At 39.2% G+C, this 22,675-nt stretch overlaps 2 protein-coding genes across 4 annotated transcripts; both read left to right on the forward strand.

Annotated features, from left to right (window-relative positions):
• Positions 1 to 470: 470 nt before the first annotated feature.
• Positions 471 to 7,693, forward strand: LOC127950896 (uncharacterized). Of its 2 annotated transcripts, none has more exons than XM_052548288.1 (2): positions 471 to 3,265; positions 3,408 to 7,693. In XM_052548288.1, the coding sequence occupies exon 2, from the start codon at positions 3,417 to 3,419 to the stop codon at positions 5,310 to 5,312; it is 1,896 nt and encodes a 631-aa protein (XP_052404248.1). In that variant the 5' UTR covers positions 471 to 3,265; positions 3,408 to 3,416; the 3' UTR covers positions 5,313 to 7,693. The 2 variants fall into 2 exon arrangements, with proteins under 2 accessions (XP_052404248.1, XP_052404249.1); XM_052548289.1 differs by having other exon boundaries at positions 471 to 3,240.
• Positions 7,694 to 15,541: 7,848 nt separating this feature from the next.
• Positions 15,542 to 22,022, forward strand: LOC127951473 (phosphatidylinositol 3-kinase regulatory subunit gamma-like). 2 transcript variants are annotated; one of them, XM_052549350.1, is made up of 8 exons: positions 15,542 to 15,921; positions 17,318 to 17,408; positions 17,505 to 17,603; positions 18,254 to 18,449; positions 18,543 to 18,665; positions 19,274 to 19,395; positions 20,017 to 20,181; positions 20,944 to 22,022. In XM_052549350.1, the coding sequence occupies exons 1-8, from the start codon at positions 15,858 to 15,860 to the stop codon at positions 21,125 to 21,127; spliced, it is 1,044 nt and encodes a 347-aa protein (XP_052405310.1). In that variant the 5' UTR covers positions 15,542 to 15,857; the 3' UTR covers positions 21,128 to 22,022. The 2 variants fall into 2 exon arrangements, with proteins under 2 accessions (XP_052405310.1, XP_052405311.1); XM_052549351.1 differs by having other exon boundaries at positions 17,321 to 17,408.
• Positions 22,023 to 22,675: the final 653 nt, after the last annotated feature.

Raw genomic sequence — 22,675 nt, forward strand, 5'->3', positions numbered from 1 at the left:
ACCGAGCCTGTCATTGGAGATGACTGTTGAGCTCTCACTGAGGATCCCTAAGAAAAAAACAGATCTGACTAGTCCTGGGCAACGATTAATTGCAATTAATCACATCCAAAATAAAAGTGTTTATGTGTTTAAGTTTATGTTTATTGATGTGAACTGTGTATATTTATTTTGTAGTGCTGTCAAATGATTAATCGCGATTAATCCCATCCAAAATAAACGTTTTGATTTATAAAAAATGTGTGTACTGTGTAACATCTGCTTAGGATCATGCTTGATAGTTTGGGCTTTATGTTGGAGGGACTCCTTTAGCCCTTTGACATTTGCATATAAATGACAGAATCTGGCCCCATATACATTTATATGAGTGTTTAGTGGCAAGGTTTACCCCGCAATATCTGGAAGAGACTCCTCATCCAACTTCAAACACATTCTGAGATAACTAGATAGCTCTCGATGGCAGACACCACACATTTATTCATTTAGACTATAATTATTTAGTTATAAATGTATCTGGTATATGCATGTATTGTTTGTATGTTTCACTATGGTATGTAGCCTAGTTAAAATTCTTTATTTGTATTAGTTAGACTCTCAGTGCTTATATTCAGCTATAAGAGTGTATCTCTGCTCTAAGATCTTCTACATGTTTCGTTCTTAGTATCAAAATGATCTGCTTTTTATTCCTCAAACAATCATGTACATTATGTGTTCCTAAAATGCATCATACTATTTTTACCACAGTTTGGGTAAAACTGCATAAATTCTCTAGACTAGCAATAAACATTCCAATGGGCAATAAACCGGAGACAAAGGAACTCTCTCGCGCTCAAAATGCATGCCTCTGATTGGGCATCCCACCCAAAAGGTGGGTGTGACTACAAACTGTTAAAAACCATTATCTTTGGATAATCTGTGTTCAGAAACCCTTGCTTTTTGAGACGAACACTCTCCAAGACTCCTCAAAACTTTTTACTTTCTGGCAGTTTCTCTTCAAAATAACCTTGTTGAGCTTTCTGACTTTCCTTTCTTCAGAAGAACCAGAGGAAAATCTCCAGCTTCATTCTAATAAGAACTCATCACGAACCTTAATTTTTCTACCGCATCAGGACTCTTGTTCAGCAACAAAGCCAATGCAAGTAACCGTTTACAACTCTTAAGATGCGTGTTTGAGCCCCTCTTGAGGTGATTTTTGTTTCTTTGATGATTCTCATTAGGTTGTGGTTAACTGATGTGAATTACTGCCATTCGCTTGCTTCTTCTCTCTCTTTTCTTTAATCTCCTTTATTCTGTATATTTACATATATGTGTTTTTCTTGGTTTAGTTATACGCTAGCTATAGGTTCGTTTATTAAATATCTTATAATCACAATTGATCTGTCTCTGTGTGCTTTAGCACCCACTCATGCTAAACTACTGATAGTATGCACGAGTAAAGCCCTTATCTGATTGTATCGCTATTTGAAGTCATTGTTTATTCCAATTTCATTCAACTAGACGACTTTTGACTTTCACTTTAAGTAGAACAGTTAAAATAACCTTTTCTGGAATTGATTAATGCTTATTTTGCCAGCTCGGTGGACGGATAGATCGAATAATGGTAATATAAAATCTGCTACAGTTAATTATAAAATCTAATATAAATATGAATTATTAATGATAACCAGTTAAAATTAATCATAAATATTTCCTTTGTTAGCTAATCTGCTACATTATTTGGTGGCAACGTTCAAACTTTAATATCTTTAAAGTACATTTTAATATTATTAAAATCGCCTGTTGGAACGAAGAAAACTTCCTTCATTTGCGATAAAGATTGATTTGAGCGATGTTCCTCCTATCATCTTTTAAAGCCCTTATCTGATTGTATCTCTTGATTTGAATTCATTGCGTATTCCATTTTCATTCAACTACGATCTTCCTCCTTTAGGATTAACCATTAGCTGACTAATGCGTGCTAATGCAGATCTGATCATAAGAATACTGTGAGCCAGTAATAAATAACTGATTGGAATGTAAATGGGAGGCGTTAAAACCTTGATGAAGTGAAACTTGTATAACAGCAGCGAAGAAACCCTGTTGTTTATAATTTTTATTGTGGGCTGGCAGCAAATAAATCCTGCCAAACGTATCATTGTGCAATTAAGTTGCACATACTGTAAGAATCTGTTGTCACATTGTTCTTGTGATAGCTGTAGTAATCTCACACTAAACGCGATCAGTTTTGAGCACAATTGGAGTTAAGGCACAGTACCTTAAACTAACGCTAGAGGGCAGGCTGTTTAAGTATCTAACACTCCTTGAACTTCTCCTCCTACCCTCTTGACTTTACCTGTTGTGGGCTCACTCTCTCCATCTTGTGGTAATTCCCAGCTAGGTTCACTGCTCTCTCCCCAATTCCATGGATTTCAGTTTGTTTTATTGTTAATTTCGTTTGTTTTTTTCTTCTCGTCATTATTATCATTCTTGTCCATTCTAGTTACCTGCTGTTTTATTTCTTTATTTTGTATTATTTTTGTTTTTACTGTATTATCTTTTATTACTTTTATCATTTTATTTTTGTTTTGTTCTGTTTTATATAATTATTGTTATTTGATCAGGTTTCTCTCCCTCTCTTCTTCTCTCACTTAACCACTCACTTATTTAAATTTAGTTTAAACAGTGTTTGAAAACTAACTGCTGTATTCTAGCCATTTGTGTTCGCCTATAGGTAGCACTCCCTCTAGTGCTTAGTTGGTGAATCGTCAGTTGCTTCGACCGCAGAACACAGTGAGCTGCCGAAAGATACCGACGGGATAACCTCAATCCTTCACTAAGCCTAGGCCATAGAAAATACTGAGACCCCCCCCCCCAGCTAGCAAAACCCCAAAATCAGGTTTCTCCTCAATCTGTAAAGTAATTAGCCTACACCTGCTGTCCAAGCAAGGCTGACACACTATATGTTATGACCCAGAAGCACCCTCTACTCAGTAGGCCCTGTCATAACCCCTAACAGCAGTGAAAGGCTTAAACCTCCTTTCTCCTCTATCTCTTTCTCTGTGTTTTGAATTTTTTTATTTTTTTTTGCAGTTTGTTCTGTTTTGTTTGCCTAGAGACTGAACCTTTGAGAATCATCAGGGAAGGCTGAGTAATAGATTGACGACCCAAGACCCAAGTCTTTTCTGTCAACAATCTTAATTAGATCCTTTCCGGTGCCCCCCACAACAATTAGACACACCTTGCCATTCACGGCCAAGATAACAGGTGCCTGGTCTACACTCCACTAACTGTGTGTACTCATCAAACAGACCGTGCATAAAACAGATAATTGCTATAATTGCAACCTGCTAACCCTGTAAGGACTTGCATTGGCCTTTTTGTGCTGTCCCTCTCTCTCCCTCTCTCTCTCTCTCTCTCTCCCTCTTCACCAGTGAGCCAACATGTCTCGATCATCCAGCCCTGATGCCCACTGGGATCGACTAGAGTCCTGGCTGAGTGCAATAACTGGTACCCTCCTGTCTGAAGCCTCTGGTGGCCTGCAGGACCTGAACCGGGAACAGCTTGATGACAACCTGTGTGCCCTGTTGTCACACGATCCAACAAAGGACTACAGCCACAAAGATCTCACCAAGATCATTGGGTCACTAGCCCACAACATCCTCGCTCAGGCAAAGCTGAGTGAGGCAAGCATCTCCCGCATGGAACAGGAAGCAGCAGCGCTAAAGCTTCAGGCTGAGGAGGCTCAGAGAAACCTGGTGCTTGCTCAAAGTCAACTGGACCAGCTAACATCACAGACTCAGCACCAACACAGGACAGCGGACGAAAAGGATCCAGAGCTGCAGGAGGAAATAGAGAGACTCCAGAAAGCCTTGACTGATCTCGGTGTAGACAAAGCATGCCGAGAGCAGAATGAAAAGGGCACCATAGAGGAACTGAGTGAAAAACTTCAGCAAACTGAGGCTCTCCTGAGGAGAGCAGAGACTGAACTCAAAGAGAGAGATGCCAGGGTTAAGGCCTGCGAAGGCCACCTGCAAAGTTCCCGGGCTGAAGCCCGTGCCCTGGCCCAACAAAGAGACGATTTAAAAGATGAACTTGACATAGTTCACCGGGAGCTTAAACATGCATATAGACTGCAAAGTGACTCTGAAAGGGAAATGTACACCACAGAATTTCCCCTAACCAGTAGGCTGATACCTCCTAGTCAAGAATTCCCATTTCTAAAGGGGGGTGAGAGCACACTTCTCAAGACATCACCTGCCAGCATCCCAGAACCCCCAACAACAGAAAGTGGGTGGGAGTCTTTCCAAAGGCTGTCTTCCAGTCACGGTGTGTCACCTAAAGAATTGGATGAGCTGGCTAGAAACATTCCCACGTTCACTCCGAACCCCGCGGGAGGCAACGATGTGCACGCCTACTTAAAAGACATTGACTTTCACTTGCAAACTGTCGCCAATGCTACCGCACGAGACAGATTCTATCTGCTCAGGATCACCTCCAGCCGTGAAGTGCGGAGCTTTCTAGACCGGCAGCCAGAAATGATCAAAGTGGATTGCCAGAAACTGCAGCAGGCTTTGATTAAGGAATACTCTGACCCAGAGTCAGAGCAAGGACTGATTATGGCCATGGACATTAAACAGGGCAGACAGGAAACCATACAGGCCTACTACAACAGGTTTAGACAGGCATACTTTGGAGCACGGAACGAGCCAGGAATGGAAGAAGATTTGACCTTCAAAGCTCTGTTCCTCCGGAATCTGCATCCAACCGTGACTTACCACTTGGGGGTTCTGGCTTGCCCACGGACTATGTCCACCCAACAGCTGCGAGATTTGGCCCATAAGGCCTATTCAAAACAAAGAGCTGCTACTAAAAAGACAGGAAAAACAACCACAATCTATCCTGTCACTAATCAGAGTTCAGAACTTGCTCTAGAGGGCGACGAACCAAGCCATAGTGACCAACCTGTCAACACAATGTCAAGATCCATCCCAGCCAGCAGAACACAGCGTGGTCATGGTGGTGCCCGCCCTAAGCACCAGACTGGGCACCCCGAGAGATCCTGGGACAGGTCACAACCACCCCTCAACCGAAAGGGTGGAGCCACATGGGAAGCCAGGAGACCCCCCAAAGGGAACCGATACTCAGCGGCACAAGCATCAAGCTCAGACTGCCAGCGGCAGAACGGATATCAACACGCCCTGGACAAGCCCAAATATAAACTATCAGCAGAGCAGAACCGGGAAGCTACATCTGAATCAGCAGAGGTCATGAGACTTTTAAAGGAACTCCTCCAGAAAAAGTACTACAAGGAAGACAAAAGAGATAAGTCTGATTAGTTATGACTAAGCATTAGATCGGACTCCGACGCCCACTCAGATCCCTTTGAAAATGAACCTCCCAACCAGACCACTGCTAATCCACTGCTGACCACAGAACCAGATATCCCATCACCAAGTGATGACATCACTCAACCACCTCAGCTGACCACTGAACCACCAGAACCAGCCAACATCCCTCAACACACCTCCAGCCAGGACCGCAAAGTACCAGAAAGCGCAGTCTTGGTGGTCTGCCTCCCTGACAAGCCACCCACGGCCAGCTCAGACTGCTTGCCAATCACCACACAAGCCCAAGGGCCAAGACCTAATCAAAAGGGGGGTTGCCTTTACCTGGCCATCACATTGGAAAATAAGGTGAGACTGGAGGCCCTGGTGGACACTGGAGCTGACCTCACTTTAATGTCAAGCCAACTTTTTGACAGATTTCAAAGTGAAGCCAAGAGACAGAATTGAACTCTTAAATATCAGAGGTGTGTGCTGAACATGCAATCCTACAGCCAAAATGAGGTCCAACTTGAACAGGTAGCTCCAGTTCACCTGACCAACGGCCCTATGAGTTTAGTGCACCCTGTGTACACACCTGCTGTAGTAGCCTGCCATGACAGTAACCCACAGTTATACCTGACACCAAATCTGCATATGTTTAGCCTGACAAAAGACATTCATTATCTCTGCCCCAGCAAGCCCTTCCTTTGAGACAACACTGAAGGAATCTGCGGGTTACAACCCATACAGAGAGAGACATTCGGACCAGTTGAGGCCAAGCCTCGCACACAAGTCACAGAAACACAAGCAGAGGTTGTGGGAAATCAGTGGCTCGTCAACACCCCCATCCATACTGCCACTCTGACCTATGACCAGCATGACACAGCCACCCGTGTCAGCCTGCCCAACCAGAGTATGTGGATTCAGGTGCCCAAAGGTGCCATTCTACACCTTGGGGACCTGGCGCTGTACCACCTTCCAAGTAAAGAGTACCAATCCAAGGTAGAAATTCCAGCTTTCTTCAAGGACCACAGTCTCACTCTGGAATCTGAATTGGAACTGGGCATTGATAAAGGGGGGTCCCAGACGATTGACATCACTCCAATCAACACAAAGGTCCATGAACAGGTGCACAGCTGCCCTTCCTCGAACCTTCAAACGGAGCCACCAGAAAGGACCCAGGCTGAGACAATGCTGATCCTGACTAAGGTTAACACCCAAGCTGATGGTCCAGAGGAAGAGGAAAATTAGCAACCACCTAGCATCTGACCATCTGGATGCACCTGCCATCCGGTCTTCCTGATCCACCTGCCATCCAATCATCTTGATCCACCTGCTGTCCGACCATCATGACAACCCTTGTCTGACAATGTTTGCGGGTGAACGTCGTCAGCCAATAGGGGGGATTCTGTAGCATCTGCTTAGGATCATGTTTGATAGTTTGGGCTTTATGTTGGATGGACTCCTTTAGCCTTTTGACATTTGCATATAAATGACAGAATCTGGCCCCATAGTATACATTTATACAAGTGCTTAATGGCAAGGTTTACCCCCATTATCTGGAAGAGACTGAGCAGACCTTCTTTTGGGTCTCCCCATCCAACTTCAAACACATTCTGAGATAACTAGCTCTCGATGGGAGACACCAAATGGTCCTGGCTGACCAGCCAAATCACATTCACACAACACACACACATTTATTCATTTTGACTATAATTATTTAGTTATAAATGTATCTGGTATATGCATGTATTGTTTGTATGTTTCACTATGGTATGTAGCCTAGTTCAAATTCTTTATTTGTATTAGTTAGACTCTCAGTGCTTATATTCAGCTATAAGAGTGTATCTCTGCTCTAAGATCTTCTACATGTTTCGTTCTTAGTATCAAAATGATCTGCTTTTTATGCTTCAAACAATTATGTACATTATGTGTTCCTAAAAAGCATCATACTATTTGTACCACAGTTTGGGTAAAACTGCATAAGTTCTCTAAACTAGCAATAAACATTCCAATGGGCCATAAACCGCAGACAAAAGAACTCTCTCGCGCTCAAAATGCATGCCTTTGATTGGGCATTCCCCCCAAAAGGTGGGTGTGACTAGAAACTGTTAAAAACCATTATCTTTGGATAATCTGTGCTCAGAAACCCTTGCTTTTCGAGATGAACACTCTCCAAGACTCCTCAAAACTTTCCTGAGTTTTACTTTTCAAAATAACCTTGTCGAGCCGCAAAGGACTTTCCTATCTTCACAAGAACCAGAGGAAAATCTCCAGCTTCCTTCTAATAAGATCTCATCAAGAACTTTCCTTCATTCTGTATATTTACGTATATGTGTTTTGCTCAGTTTTGTAATTTGCTAGCTATAAGTTCATTTATTAAATCTCTTATATTCACAATTGATTTGTCTCTGTGTGCTGCTCACAATTCGAAGTCACTGAATGTTTGTTATCTTGCTACATGCTAAACTACTGATAGTACTGCATTAGTAGAACAGTTATTCTTCATTGGCCAGGAAAATAACCTTTTCTAGAACTGATTAATGCTTATTTTGCCAGGATGGACAGATTGAATAATTGTAATATAAATTATGCTACAGTTAAGTTTAAAATCTAATTTAAATATCAATTATTAATTATAACCAGTTATAATTAATCATAAATATTCCCTTTTTTAGATAATTTGCTACAACTTTGTATATGTATTATCATATTTAAAGACACACATTAAACACATATTTTGAAAATATTAATATTTACATGTATATATTTATATAAATTATTTATAAATATATTAAATATATAATCACAACATTTTTTCTTAAAGGGTGGGTGAAATGCTATTTCATGCATACTGAGTTTTTTACACTGTTAAAGAGTTGGATTCCCATGCTAAACATGGACAAAGTTTCAAAAATTAAGTTGTACGTTTGAAGGAGTATTTTTGTTCCCAAAATACTCCTTCCGGTTTGTCACAAGTTTCGGAAAGTTTTTTTCGAGTATGGCTCTGTGTGACTTTAGATGGAGCGGAATTTCCTTAAATGGGTCCTGATGCGCGCTCTTCTGCCTTAAGAGCACGCGCTCCCGTATAGCAAAGCACTGAGAGCACAGACATTTCACTGATCAGAGCGAGAGCGTCACGAATTGTCACAAAAGAAGTGTGTTTTTGGTTGCCAGGGCAAGACAACCCTGCACAGATTACCAAAAAAAACACCATTAAGGGACCAGTGGATGGAGTTTATTTTTACAGAGCATCAACGGAGTTGTGCAAGTGTTTGTGTTTGTTCCCTGCATTTCGAAGATGCTTGTTTTACAAACAAGGCCCAGTTTGACGACGGATTTGCGTATCTTTTATTTCTTAAGGATGATGCAATCCCAACGAAAAAGGGTCACGATCGTGTGTTGGAACCGCAGGCGGTGAGTAAAACTGCTTAAAATATCTCTGCCTCCTTGTTAGTGCGTCCTCTCCCATGCCAGAGACTCGGGTTCGAGCCCCGCTCGGAGCGAGTCGTTGCTGCTGCTGCTCTCGTTCAGTTTCAGCCTCTGGATCTGATTCTGGATCATAAATAAACGGCTGAATCTGACTGTTAGCCATGGTTTGTTTTGGATGATGGTTTTTCCCTCACGGTAATGTAACAGTTTCCACATGCTCTCAACGCAAGAGCCTACTCGCGCTCGTGATTCTTTAGCTCCACCCACACGGCACGCCTCCAGCCGGTCGGGTTTTTCCGGGAAAAATCGGTACAGACTATCTTTCTCTTATGAATATAATAAAACTAAAGACTTTTTGGAGTTATGAAGGATGCAGTACTACTCTATAGGTACTCAAGATTAACAGGATATTGAGTGTAAACGAGCATTTCACCCCCCCTTTAAATATAAACAGGGATGTGTGTGTATTTATATGTACATAATAAATATACACAGTACAGACACACACACACACACACACACACACACATTTTATGTATACAAAAACTTTTATTTTCAATGTGATTAAAGGCACAATATGTTCTGCATAATTAAGGGCGTGGCCACTAGAGTAACAGGTGGATTGCCGCTTCTGTCATCACCGTCAAGCTAGGTGGGCATGGTTTCAGCAACCAACTCCCGCCTTTTTGCCCATTTTCGTTTACCTGGGAGTGACGTGTGGTGACGCACTGCCAAGATGGCACTCAACACTTTGCCTGGCTGAATAAATTGTGTTTTGGATTTGGATTCCGACTCATATTACCAGTGCTATTCCGTGTTTGTGTGGTGGATGCCAGCACCTGCTGTTGCTGGATTGTATCCTGGTCTGGTTCTTGTTTGATATGTTTCTGTTTTGTTTTTGCCTTGTTGCCTTTTTATTAATTAAAAGAAAAGTTATTTCCTGCACTTGGACCCTGCCCTTGTTTTTTCAACGGGGCTCACTTACTGTGCCGTGACAATTTTGGCTTCAAAAACACTCTTCGGAACCCTATGGGTGATGTCACAGACACTACGTCCATGTTTTTATACAGTCTGAATAAAAGCGTCTTTGATAATTGAGCCCATTGACTGTCTCGCCACAAATCCCCTCCAAGTGGATAACCTTTTTGGGGATAGATCTGGACTCTAGTGCGATGAGGACACGATTCTCTCCCCCACAAGTTTAGTCTTTAATGTCATGCCTTCGCCATTTCAAAGCAGGCCGCACAGTGATGGTGAGTTTGTGCCTCAGACTTTTGGGTCTAATGGCAGCAGCATCACCTGTAATTTAGGTTTACTTCACATTGATTTTAATTTAATGATTGATTTTAATTTAATGACCACACAGCCAAGCTGGTGGAATTTGTTTTCAGTACAGCTCTGTATAAGGAGTCATGCTTAATCCACAGTCCTCAGCGTTCAGAGTTCAAAATGTTTATTGCTATTGGGATGAAACTGTTTTTGAAGCGAGTTGTTCTGGAGGCGATTGTCCTGTAATGCCTCCCAGAGGGCAGTAGCTGGAAGGCGTAGTGTGCAGGGTGGGTGATATCAGAAATTATTTTGTGGGCTCTGCGTAGTGTCTGTTTGTGGTAGAGTGATTCAAGGGATGGTTGGGGTGAACCAATGACTTTGGATGCTCTGTTGATGATGCGCTGTAATTTCTTCCGGCAAAGTGTGTCAAGACTGCCAAACCAAACTGTAATGGATGTGGTGAGGATGCTTTCAACGATGGCCGTATAGAAGCGGAGCAGGAGATGAAACCTTACTCTGAACTTCTTGAGCTGTCGGAGATGGAAAAGTCTTTGCTGGGCTTTTTTGTAGATATGATCTGAGTTGATTTTCCATTTGAGGTTGTTGCTGATATGGGTCCCAAGGAATTTGAATGTATCAGTGATGGAGATGGGTTCACCTTCAATGAGCACTGGCTGACGTCTTAGGTCGACGATGAGTTCTTTTGTTTTTGATGTATTGAGTAGGAGATCATGGTCTGTACACCAGGTCACTACTTGGTTGATCTGTGCACGGTATTCGGTTTCTTGGTTGTTGGTGATGAATCCTATGATGGTTGTATCGTCCGCATATTTGTATAGGCCGACAGAGCTATGGTGTGATGTGAGCTGGTTTGTGTAGAGAGAGAATAGCCAGGGTGAGAGAACACAACCTTGAGGTGCGCCTGTACTGGGGAACAGAGGGGAGGATGTATAATTGTTAATCTTTACCTTCTGTTGCCTGTTCCAGAGAAAACTGTGAATCCAGTGACAGATGCATGGGTCGGTATTCATGTCCAGTAATATATTAAAAGGTTTGGCCGGGTTTATTGTATTGAATGCATAACTGAAATCCATAAACAGGATGCGGGCATATGTATTTGCGGACTCAAGGTGGTTCAGTATGTGATGAATTGCTAAGTTGACAGTGTCCTCAACTGACCTGTTGGCTCTGTATGCAAATTGGAATGGGTCCATGAGGGGGGTGGTGACAGTTTTTAGGTGATTGAGTATGATGCGCTCGAATGATTTCATGACTGCTGATGTCAAGGCAATAGGTCTGTAATCATTGAGGCAGGAGATGGTCTTGGTCTTAGGAACTGGAATGATAATGGATTCTTTGAAGCACTTGTGTACTAAGTTTTGACAGAGGGAGTTATTGACATGCGTCCATTTCAGTGGCGGACGAAATGCCAAAGGATTTCATCCCGTTGTTTTCCGCATCAAACGATTTTGGTGACACGAAGGTGTGTTCTGATGATAAAGACTTGGATGTCGGCCAAATTTCTTCGGAAAGGAGTTTGATTATGGGTCTTTTTTTCCCATGAGACTGTCTCGACAGACACGTCTTTGAAAGGTCGTTTACTGTTTACTACCTGGTGTAGACTTCTTAATATTGATCCAGCTTACTGCCCTGTCACTTCAGTATTGGAGTTTCTTCAAGACCGTTTTTGCATGCGTATGTAGATGTCTCTCGAATTATGCAGGGTTCAACCTTGCCATTATGCAGGTTATATACTTAGTTTATGAGGTGCGTGGGTTCGCTTCACCCTTAGGTATTCAAGGTCATTCCACAACGGCAGCGGCTTCATTTCAAGCCCTCCTTAGTGGATCTTCTATGGTCGATATTTGTGCAGAAGCAGGATGGTCCTCACCAAGCACTTTCGTCAAGTTTTACAGTATGGATGTGAGGACGGCTCCTTGCTCCCGGGTTCTCTCCCCTTTAGCAGATGCGTTTCTCAGATCCCAGCTATCTCAGGTACGTCAGGCGTGATGGTATAGGGTTCCCATACGGTGACGTCACCGCAGCATCAAAGTGACCAATGAAAGGGAACATCTCGGTTACGTATGTAACCACAGTTCCCTGAATAAGGAACGAGATGCTGTGGTTCAGGCCGTTCTGTACCTTGATAGTGTTTACTTAGATCATGAAATCTGAGCGAAATAGCGCACAGCACACAGCTGTACTATGCTTACGCTTGCATAAGGTGGTGTCAAGCACTATTTGGCCAATGAAATTGGCGGGATGGCAAAGGGCTTCAGACACCGCAGCAGTATAGTCTGCACAGTTGCTATGTGCACAAAACTTAAAAAGAGCTTTATTATAAGAGATTATATGTAATAAATACATGCAAAATGTTCTTTCACCTACAAGAACTTATAATACCCACACTTGTATGGCTCTTAAACTTTTTCATTTCTTTTCTTTTTTAAAGTTCAATCAGAGATCAAACTTGCCTCTGTAAAGTAGTTTTTAGATGACTTCTATCTCTCTTACACGCTATGTAGTTTTTGTTGTTTTTTTCTGGGCAAAAGGTATTTCCAACATATTAAGACCAAATGCAAATGGGGATGAAATATCCTTCTATATTGCTATATATTCACAAATGTTATAGACAACAAATAAATGTTTTCTTCAAATGTGCCATAGGTGAATGTATTTTTTATTTATTTAAATATATAGGCCAAAATGTATTTTTATTTATTATATCATACATATATGTATGTATGATGGAGCATTTATCCTGTTACACCACAAACCATATGGTTTCCACATCACCTCGAGCCACAAGCCTGTTACTCATCATCCAGTAACTCCAAAAGTGACAAATCTTCAATGCTCCCAAAATATAGTGAGCCTGAAGCGTATTGAAGCATCAGCCCAGAGGTGTGTTTAGGATCCTTGAGCAATTATCAGTAGAGCGCAGGTCACATGCTTTCCTAACAAAAACCCACAAAAGACTAAACTTGCGTCAGAATGAACCACAAACAAAGTTATTTTATTCCTGTAGTGTTTGTGATGGAATAGCATGTCCTCATTTGCAGACTGTGACCTGTGCTAGAGACCTTTCTTTATCAAACACCAAAACAAATGCCACATTCCAGCTCCGATGGAGCAGATGCAGAATCATTGAATTGTTTCTCTGTAAAATGTTGTTATTGTGACAATTAAATTGCAGATTGCTTTTATATAAAACTTAGTTGTTTCATGATTATGCTTAATTTTTCTCAGTATTACAGTGCTTCCTATACAACATATGACAAAATATGTTTAAATATGCCGTATATGCATTTAAATATGCTAAATAGCAAATAAATAACATTCAAAATATGTTGGAAAAAATGGATGCTCAATATAATAGTATTTTCTAAATAGAAAATATATTTTGTTTCAACCTTCATATATCAAAATATATTTTAAAATTAAGAAAATAAATTTACAATTTAACAGTATAACAAAAATGTGGATGAAATATCCTGCTTTATTTTATTCTTATTTTTGAGAGTTGGGGGTATGTTAATATTTTAACATATTTTCCTTGCTCAAATGTAGTAAATATACACATGAGATACATACACAACAAATACAGATTTGCTTTAAGAGTTTTTCAACATATATTAATGTATTTTCTTGGACTGAAGTATATGGAGGGCAAAATATATTTTTAAAATACATTTATATTTTTTTAAATATGTTTTCAAAAATACACAAAAATGGCAAAAAATATTTATTGCTAGAAAATGTATTTTCAAAAATATATATATATATTTATATATTTATATATATATGTGTGTGTGTGTGTGTGTATGTATATACAGTACAGTATATTTTACATTCAAGGGAATTATGTTTGAAATTGCTGAGTCTGTGTTTTATTAAAAAGCTATATAAATAAATTATACATGAATATAATTAGCTTTAATCATTGTAAAAAAAAATACTGCACATATATAAAAATGTATTATAGGCTTTTTAGTGACCTCACAGTTAAATTCACATAACTGTTATGAAACAAAACAATGTGACAATTACCTTAATTTACAGTATGCAGATTGGTTTTATTGTGTTTCTTTGTTACCCACAGCTAAAGAAAAAAAAAAGATGCAAGTGAAATTTGAGATTTGAAGAAAGAATTCACTAAATATGACTTAAATTAAGAAATACAGAACATACATAAATCCAGAGCAAGAGAAACTATGCTTGCAGCGTAACTCAGGTTGGCTCTTAAAACCAACCAAATGCACTGCAGTGGAGGTCAAAGCATATATAATGATTCATATTCTAATCTTTGCTTGCTAACAGAGACTAAATGAAGCTGTGAAGCCGGAAACACAATGGCCATGGCTCTGGATATACGCACGTCCTGATCTCGCCATAGTTTTCCATAAACCACCAGAAATAGACCCATATCACTGAAAAAGGGCAATGTGATCCTCCCAGAAGCAAAATCCTCGATATTTTATTCCATTTAACGTGGATTGTTTGTATTATTACATTTGTGTTATGTATCTGTTTGTATTAAACAAAAAGGAAATTTTATTTGACCCAGAGATGTGTTTGAAACTGATGTTATCAGTATGCATAAACACATCTCAGTCATATTATCATATAAAAGCAAAAATAAACACCAGTTCTATTCTGACATCTCAGTATGTGGTGCTTATCGCCATGAAATAAAATATTGCATTTAGATATGAGTGAAAACATCACAAAATGTTTTCACTTGACCCTACAGAGGAGGTCAGCTTTTGTTTGTGATGCATTATTTATTATTACTGTCCTTACTTGCAAGGAAGGAACCGGAGGAACAGAAAAGAACATACTTTTCCAGTTAAACCAGGCCTATGCACATAACATTTCTCTTAATTTAATATACGCCAGCTATTGCAGTTCTGCATTAAATATTAAAATTGATTTTAAGACACACAAATCATGTTTTTTTTTTAGAAGTATGCTGCTTTGCAAACTCATCCGGACTAGTGTTTGAACACTAAGTGTGCAACTTTCAGTCACATGCAGACAATGCCAACAGTACACAATGTTCCCTACTGAGGGAACTCCCTCTATGTGCAGCTGGCACGAAACGCAGCATGACCTTTCAAACATTTAAAAGCATAAAAATCGTCTAGACATTTTTCTTTACACATTAAGACATTTTTATTATTATTAAACCTCATAAATGACAGTGTTTGTGTGCGTAAAACTCAGAATTATGACTTTGAACAAGTTGTTCGAGAAAAGTACCAACGGCACAATGCCGGACACAAATGGACCGTAGCATAATCACGGCGAGAGGGGGGTGGAAACTTAACATTGACACAAGAGTGGCCTTCAATAAGTGGATATAATTAATACACAATTTTAAAAATATATTTCACAGAATATTCGAATAAAAGCAAAGACAAAGTACAATATCAACAAAGTGATAAAAACAACAAAACAACGACATCCTGTTTAACGTTCTCCCCATGTATATCAATGGTATCGTCCTCAGACACTTAAATCGTCCCAAACCTTATAAGAGTTTGATTTATTCACGGCGCGACGCCGTTCGTTTGAGTTTTAGATTAGTATATGGAGTAGCTATCATGATGATTCTAAGCTTAATTGCTAAATTTTATTTCGAATGACTGGCTGCCAGATTATAACAACTGGACACTTGGAGTAAGAGAATAAGTCCTGGCATTTTTCGCCTTTTTAACATTGTTAAGCCGTTTTTAACTTCGATATCTTCGATATAGCCACCGGATAGTCGTTTAGAATTATTGGACGATACTATTTACGTTTTCTAAAAGGACTTTATTCACTTCTGCAACACGATCCATTGTTGAAGAAAAGATGTCATCGTCTGCAGAACCATTTTTTTACATCGAAATGAGTCGAGTCCGCACAGCTGGCTCTGGTATGTAACTTTATTTATCTATTATTCGTTTCTTGCTCGTTTATATTTGATGTTTAGTCTGTTTTAGCCACACTGCCTTTGTTCTGGTTCAAACGCGACGTAAGTGTCAACCGTTAATCACTGGAGCGACGACGCACCAGTTTTCAGTGACCGTAACATTTGTTAAAGTGAGTTCGTATGATGTAAAAGTCAGTTAAACAGTGTTGGGCTCTTGATTCGTTGAGATCTGCGTGTCTCAACATGTCAGCGCTGAGTTCATTCGGGTCAGCGGAGCAGGAATATCGGGCACCAAACTACCGAGTTTACTATGACTAAGCGCTAGCTTATGAATATTAAATAGGCAATGGTGACGTTGGTTGGTAACAGATCCCGAGCGTCCAATCACCTAACTCGATTAGTATTCATGAGCCTCGCAAAGTCTTCAGTTCAGCCAATAGTAGAGTTCCGCTCGTCGATGTCAATTGGTGTTGTAAATATGCACAAATCGTAACCTTCTCCGTAGTAGAGGAGTTAAACTCTCAAGCGGGAATACCGGGGAAATCCCGAGAGTCCACAGCTGTCCCTTCACAGCTCAGGACAGAGTCATGATAGAAACATACTGTATCTGGATAACAGTATTACATGAAAGAGTGGGTCAGAATGAAAGTTTCTGTGTCTGCTCACCATTTGCGTCTCATTAAAGAAGTCGTGACCGCGGCTGCTTCTGACTCCGCGTGCACGTTTAGATATTTCACCTAATATATATATACTTAAAAAAAAAAAAAAAAAAAAAAAATATATATATATATATATATATATATATATATATATATATATATATATATATAAATAAAATATATAGATTCCGTTCAACAGCTAACGTTAGCACTCTCTATTCTAATTCTTTTCTTTAAATAAAAAAACTTCCATCTTTTAGGTTTGCACTCTATCCATTCACTAACTGCTTGTTTTATTTTTGTTCTATTTTTTTTATTATTATTAATATTATAACCAAAAGCAAAAAAAGCCAATAAAGTAGCATAGTAGTAGTTTTTTTTTATTCGATCGGTTTTCTTTTTATTTATTATATAACGTTAATAAAAAAAACCTTCATGATTTTGCTTGCTTCCGTTGTTTGTATTTGATATATTTCAAAAACATTCAATGTAATGTCTATTTTAAGATTTTTATATATATATATATATATATATATATATATATATATATATCTATCTATTCATTCTTCTAAATAATAATTTTGTAATGTAATGAATAAAACAATGTCACGCCTTTTTTTTTTTTTTTTTTTTTGTAAATTCATTGTAAAACTATGAGGTTTTACAACAAAACTAGGCTTAAAATACAACAATTACCAGTAGCCTATTGTCTGACCCTTCTGTTGTATTGTTTCTTCAAGCAGAAATCAGTAGTGAGGATCATCTCCTCAGAAAACTGGAGCCCAGTGATTCATTACAGGAGGCCGAGTGGTACTGGGCTGATATATCCAGGTGAGATTCAGTCTAGTATTTATGTCTCTATCAGTTCTCTGCTTATTATTCCATTAATAACTCTTACAATCAAACTCTAATGTGCTGAACCCTTAGAGAGGAGGTGAATGAGCTTCTCCAGGGTATGCCTGATGGTGCTTTCCTGGTCCGAGATGCTTCCTGCAAGCGACCGGGAGAATATACATTAACCGTCAGGTAAGGATTGCATGTTTCAGGATTCCTGCTCTATTAAAAACAGCAGTAAAGTGACCTTTCACTCATGAAACAGACCGTATAGATCACTTGCTACACATGTAATTGAAACTGGATTGAGGTTCGCTAGTATTTTATCATCAGCTTAATTAGCAGGGGTGTAAAATATACTGAAAAACTGCACTTAAGTTAAAGATATGTCTAATTGTTACTAAGTTGAAATGTGAGACTGTTGAAAAAATACTGAAAATAACAGGAACTGGTCAAAAACGACTGCGTTTTTCTCATGTTAAACTTAGCAGATTTTAAAGAAAGCCAATATCCCTAAAGCTGTTCCTTGAGTATTTTCAACAGATGATTTTACGCTGGATTGATATTTGAATATAGTTATTTTTAGGCTAATCATACACTCTACTCAGGTTCATTGATCTAAAGAGAGATGTTATAAAAACGCATTACTAAAGTTTGTGTCTGAAAGGGATTAATTCATCCAAAAATGAGCATTCAGTCTTTATATACCCACCCACCCCTGTTTTTTTTAAATGTTAGAAATGTAAGACTGCATGTTGCCAGATTTGTTGTCATTTCACCTCCGGGTGACGACTTCTCAGAAAAGGCTGTATGTGTGAAAGCACTTCTTGTCATCCCCACAGGAACAATGGCAGCAACAAACTCATCAGGATACACCATCAAGATGAGAAATTTGGCTTCTCGGAGCCTCTGACGTTCAGCTCGGTGCCGGATCTGATCTCTTTCTACAGGCACCGCAGCTTGGTGCAGTACAACAGCTCCCTGGACGTCACGCTGGCGTACCCCGTGTCCCACTGCGAGCCGCTGCCCACCTTCACGGTGAGTCTCATGGGAACATCATCTGCGCTAGAAGACATCGTGTTAATGTATTTTTTTCAACACCTTGAGTGATGAAACGCACTGCATTTTCAGGATCTGCCTGTGAAGGAAGAGTTTCTGAGTGCGACCAGAGAGAAGCTCCAGGAGTGTTTGAGACTGTTTCAGAAGACGGCAGAGTACGAGCGGCTCTATGATGCCTGCTCCACACTGTTACAGGTGCGCCATGGGATCCGTTTAAACTAGTATAGTGCTTTTGTTTTTTAGTTATGTTTTTAATATTATTTTCAATTCGTAACTGACTTTGTTTTAGTATTTTTCTTCACATTTTTTTGTATTACGGTATTTATATGTATGTGTGTGTGTGTGTGTATGTATGTATGTATGTATGTATGTGTGTATGTGTATGTGTGTGTGTGTGTGTATTTTTTTAATTAATTACATTAAACATGGTAATGATAAACAATTCTTAAAAAACGAAGACGAGTCGAAGTAATAACTAAAACGAATAACTAATCTCTCTCTCTCTCTCTCTCTCTCTCTTTATATATATATATATATATATATATATATATATATATATATATAAAAGCTACATAGAAATATTTATAATATAGTATAGATGTAACTGATATAATATAGAACACAAATACACTTGGGAACTGAATATTTTGCTCAATATGTTTATTTTTTTATTTTAGTTTAAAGACAGTGATTTCAGTTTTTGTTTAGTTTCGTTTTTTTTTCATCTTCTTGTTAAAAAGAATAAGAAATGTCTAGCATATCGAGTGCATTGCTTTTCTAAGGTTTTCCCTGTTTCTTTCCAGGAAATCCAGAGGAGAAAAACCCTGGAGGACGTCAGCACGACGGAGACGGCTGAAGAACAGTGTTATTCTCAAGAGATCTCTTGCAAGGATTTCCAAGAAACCGTCCACAGTGAGCTGAAAGAGTGAGTGTCCATATGATCCTGTTTAACTCAATCACACAGAGCTGAAAGAGCTCAGTGTTTCTCTGGGAATGAAGCGTACAATCTAATGATAAATCAGGATGTTGTTATATGTTTAGTTGGTATGGATGCAGTGGTTGTTCGTACATTCCTGTGCAGGCAACATGATAATGCTACATTCACTTTGAATTAATAAATCAAAAGTAGGGCTGTACACGTAAATGATTCGTGATCTGGACTAGGGTCTATAAAATATTATACCTCAAGAATACTGCCATTTAGTTTAGGCTTAATGAATCAAAGGTTTCATTAAACATATCATCTTTGACACATGTGACACTAGACTTGGAAAAGCCCAGTAATTAATACTTTTACTGTATTTCTACAAACATCGTGCCGGTCACCACTGATTTGACTAAAACAGACCGTATTGTACTTCTCTGAGCCCCTCAGTACAAGGCACCTTCTGAAGCCGCTTAGTTTCTGCTTCTTCTTAATGAAGTCAAAGGGGGCGAGCGGGGTCTGATGCAATCGCTCTGTAAGCTCTGTAGACACAAAGGGACCACGGCTGCTGAGCGCTGTGCTCTGAGCTCACAGACGAACTGAGCTCTGCTTGTTTCTCAGGTCTGAATGTGAGCGAGAGGAGCGCGTGGAGCTGCTGGAGGAGGAGAGCTGGTTTGTGGGAGATCTCGGTCGACGGCAGGCAGAGGAGCTTCTCCGGGGAAAACCGTCTGGAGCTTTCCTGATCCGCAACAGCAGCAGCAAGGACTGTTACGCCTGCTCCGTGGTGTAAGTCTTCAGTCACTTCATCATGTCAGAACTGAAATGCATCGCTGTTTGTTTATTTAGCACAACATAGAAATGCCTTCTCATCTTTAGAGACTATAGTGTCATATGGAGACATCTTCTACACATTGCTTCCTATTCTGTCCCAAAAAGTAAAGCACAGCCAATCACAGTTTGCATTATGGGAGGATTGTTGAAATCCTCTTCAATTTAAATCGAACAGATTCATGATCTGAATCAACCTTAAAGGGAAAGTTCACCCAGAAAACAAGTTCTGTCATTTACTTTACCCTCATATTCCTTCAAACCTGAATGACTAGTTTTTTCTGCAAAACACAGAAGATAAACATTTCTTAATCGAGCAGTTTTGCTGTGCAATGAATTCCAATTCATGGACAATAAAAACAGACATTTCTCAGAATATCTTGTTCCACAGAGCTAAGAAAGTCACACAGCTTTGTAATGCCATGAGAGTGAGGTTTTTATGCTCAACATTTTAATAAGAGATGTTATTAAAACATCAAATAAACATTCTAATAATCATACTCTCATCATGAGACAATAAAGTATTGCAAAACTAGTCTAAAGACCCTGAAAATGATTTTCATACTTGCATGCTTTTGTCTTGTTTTTTAGTACAAATATCTAAACTATCTTAAATCATTACATTTTACATTTTTATCCAAAGCGACTTACAGTGCATTCAGGATATAAAATGTTAATTGTGTAGCAATGCATCATTTTTAATAGTTTTTTCTTCCACAGGGTCGGCAGTCAGGTGAGGCACTGCGTGATTCGTCACACGGAGCGCGGCTACGGCTTCGTCGAGCCCTTCGATCTCCACAAGTCTCTGAAGGATCTGGTCCTGCACTATCATCACACCTCGCTGGCGCAGCACAACCAGGCTCTGGACGTCCGGCTGGCGTTTCCCGTCCACGCCGCGCACTAAGACTGACGAGATCCCGCTCAATGTTACGAGTGGAGGCGACTGTCAAGCCGTTTGTTTGTGTATTGCACTTTCCAAAGCATTCCTCGTGGTCATAAAGATACTCCAGTACTTGAACAAGTGTTTAATGAGCCCTTCGTAGACATGTTTACAGACACTCCCAAAAACGTCAGAAGTTGTTTCTAAGGGTTTCGTGATGCTCTTTTAGGCAAACCGATGTAGTAGTAGTTTTGTGGGGATGAATGATGATCTTTTTATCGCAATCCATGCATCACCCAAAAGATTTAAAAAATGTATTTTGTGAATGTAACACCGTTATTGGAAGACACACTTTCAAATCTTGAGTTGTAACTAAAACCAGATGCCTGCGGTTCATGCTCTTCTGCGTGCACATGTGAGGATTTATGAGTTTTTTTTTTTTTTTTTTTTTTTAAGATGCATGGTTTATTTGTTCGAGAAACATCTTCAAAACTGGTTTTAGTTCATAAAATTTGAATAACATTTTAAAAAAGGCTTGAAAATTTTGCACAATAAGAGTATCCATTTTGCAACTGACAGGAAATGTATTCGTAGAATTTACATTTCTAATGTTTAGTTTTTTTTTACTAATGATTTTTTTAGGAAAGCCAGGACCGTGCAGTTGTCTTCCGGGCTCAACAGCCCAGGCACTTCATAATTTAATACACATGTCTGTGGTGAACCACACAATGCCAAACTGCTGCTTCTTGAGATGAGCAAATCTTTATTTGTCAGCAGCAGACAGTACAGCGGGAACGTTTCCCTTTCTTTTGCAGAGCTTATTTTGTGCTGCAGTGTTTTCTCTTGCATGCTTCTTAAAAAAATAAAAACAAAAATAATGCAGAGCTCATGTATGATTTATTAAACTGGTTTCAGTTCACATTTTGATGGTCTTCGTTCTGATTTTGCTGTTACATGTCAGCAGTCATAATAGACTGGTGATGGTTAGTAGAAATAAGCTGACATGTACTTGCAGTTATTTTAATATCAGTGACTGACAACTTGAAGTTTTTGTTACCATTTACATTTTTCTTTTTAGTTTCTTTTTTTATTTTATTTTTTTATAAGTAATAGTTTTTAATGCCTTTTTAATTTTCGTTTCAGTTGAGATATTTTAGTACATCAAAGTAAACTTATATAAACGTACAGTATATAATTAAAATTAAACTCCTGGTAAAATGTATTTATTTTAATTAATGAAAGACTTATGATTTTAGTTTATTGTAATAATCCTGAAGAATTGAATGGACGCGAGATGTGTGTTTAGATTAGCTCTCGCTCTCCGCATCAACACTATGGATGGGCTTAAAAGCTTTGTGTGTGTGTGTGTGTGAAGAGCAGTCTGTAACGTATGCAGCTGTGAGTAAACCCAGATTAGTTTTTACTGGCCCTACACTAGACACAAACTGAGGAAATCTGTAGGGACAAGAATTTATTCATCTGAGCTTAACAATTAATTGGAAACTTGTGGCCTGATTATTTGTAGTGTTTTATTATTGTTGTAATATTATTTTTGTTTACTAAGCAAGCAAT

This window comes from Carassius gibelio, chromosome B2 (genome assembly GCF_023724105.1).
Source record: "Carassius gibelio isolate Cgi1373 ecotype wild population from Czech Republic chromosome B2, carGib1.2-hapl.c, whole genome shotgun sequence".
Classification (NCBI taxonomy): Eukaryota; Metazoa; Chordata; class Actinopteri; order Cypriniformes; family Cyprinidae; genus Carassius; species Carassius gibelio.

Bases quoted from the DNA above. Each gene is read 5' to 3' on its own strand.
- LOC127950896 (XM_052548288.1), top strand. From the start codon at position 3,417: ATGTCTCGATCATCCAGCCCTGATGCCCACTGGGATCGACTAGAGTCC.
- LOC127951473 (XM_052549350.1), top strand. From the start codon at position 15,858: ATGTCATCGTCTGCAGAACCATTTTTTTACATCGAAATGAGTCGAGTC. The intron at 18,450-18,542 runs GTGAGTCTCATG...CTGCATTTTCAG, and splicing joins AGCCGCTGCCCACCTTCACG to GATCTGCCTGTGAAGGAAGA. The intron at 19,396-20,016 runs GTGAGTGTCCAT...CTTGTTTCTCAG, and splicing joins GTCCACAGTGAGCTGAAAGA to GTCTGAATGTGAGCGAGAGG.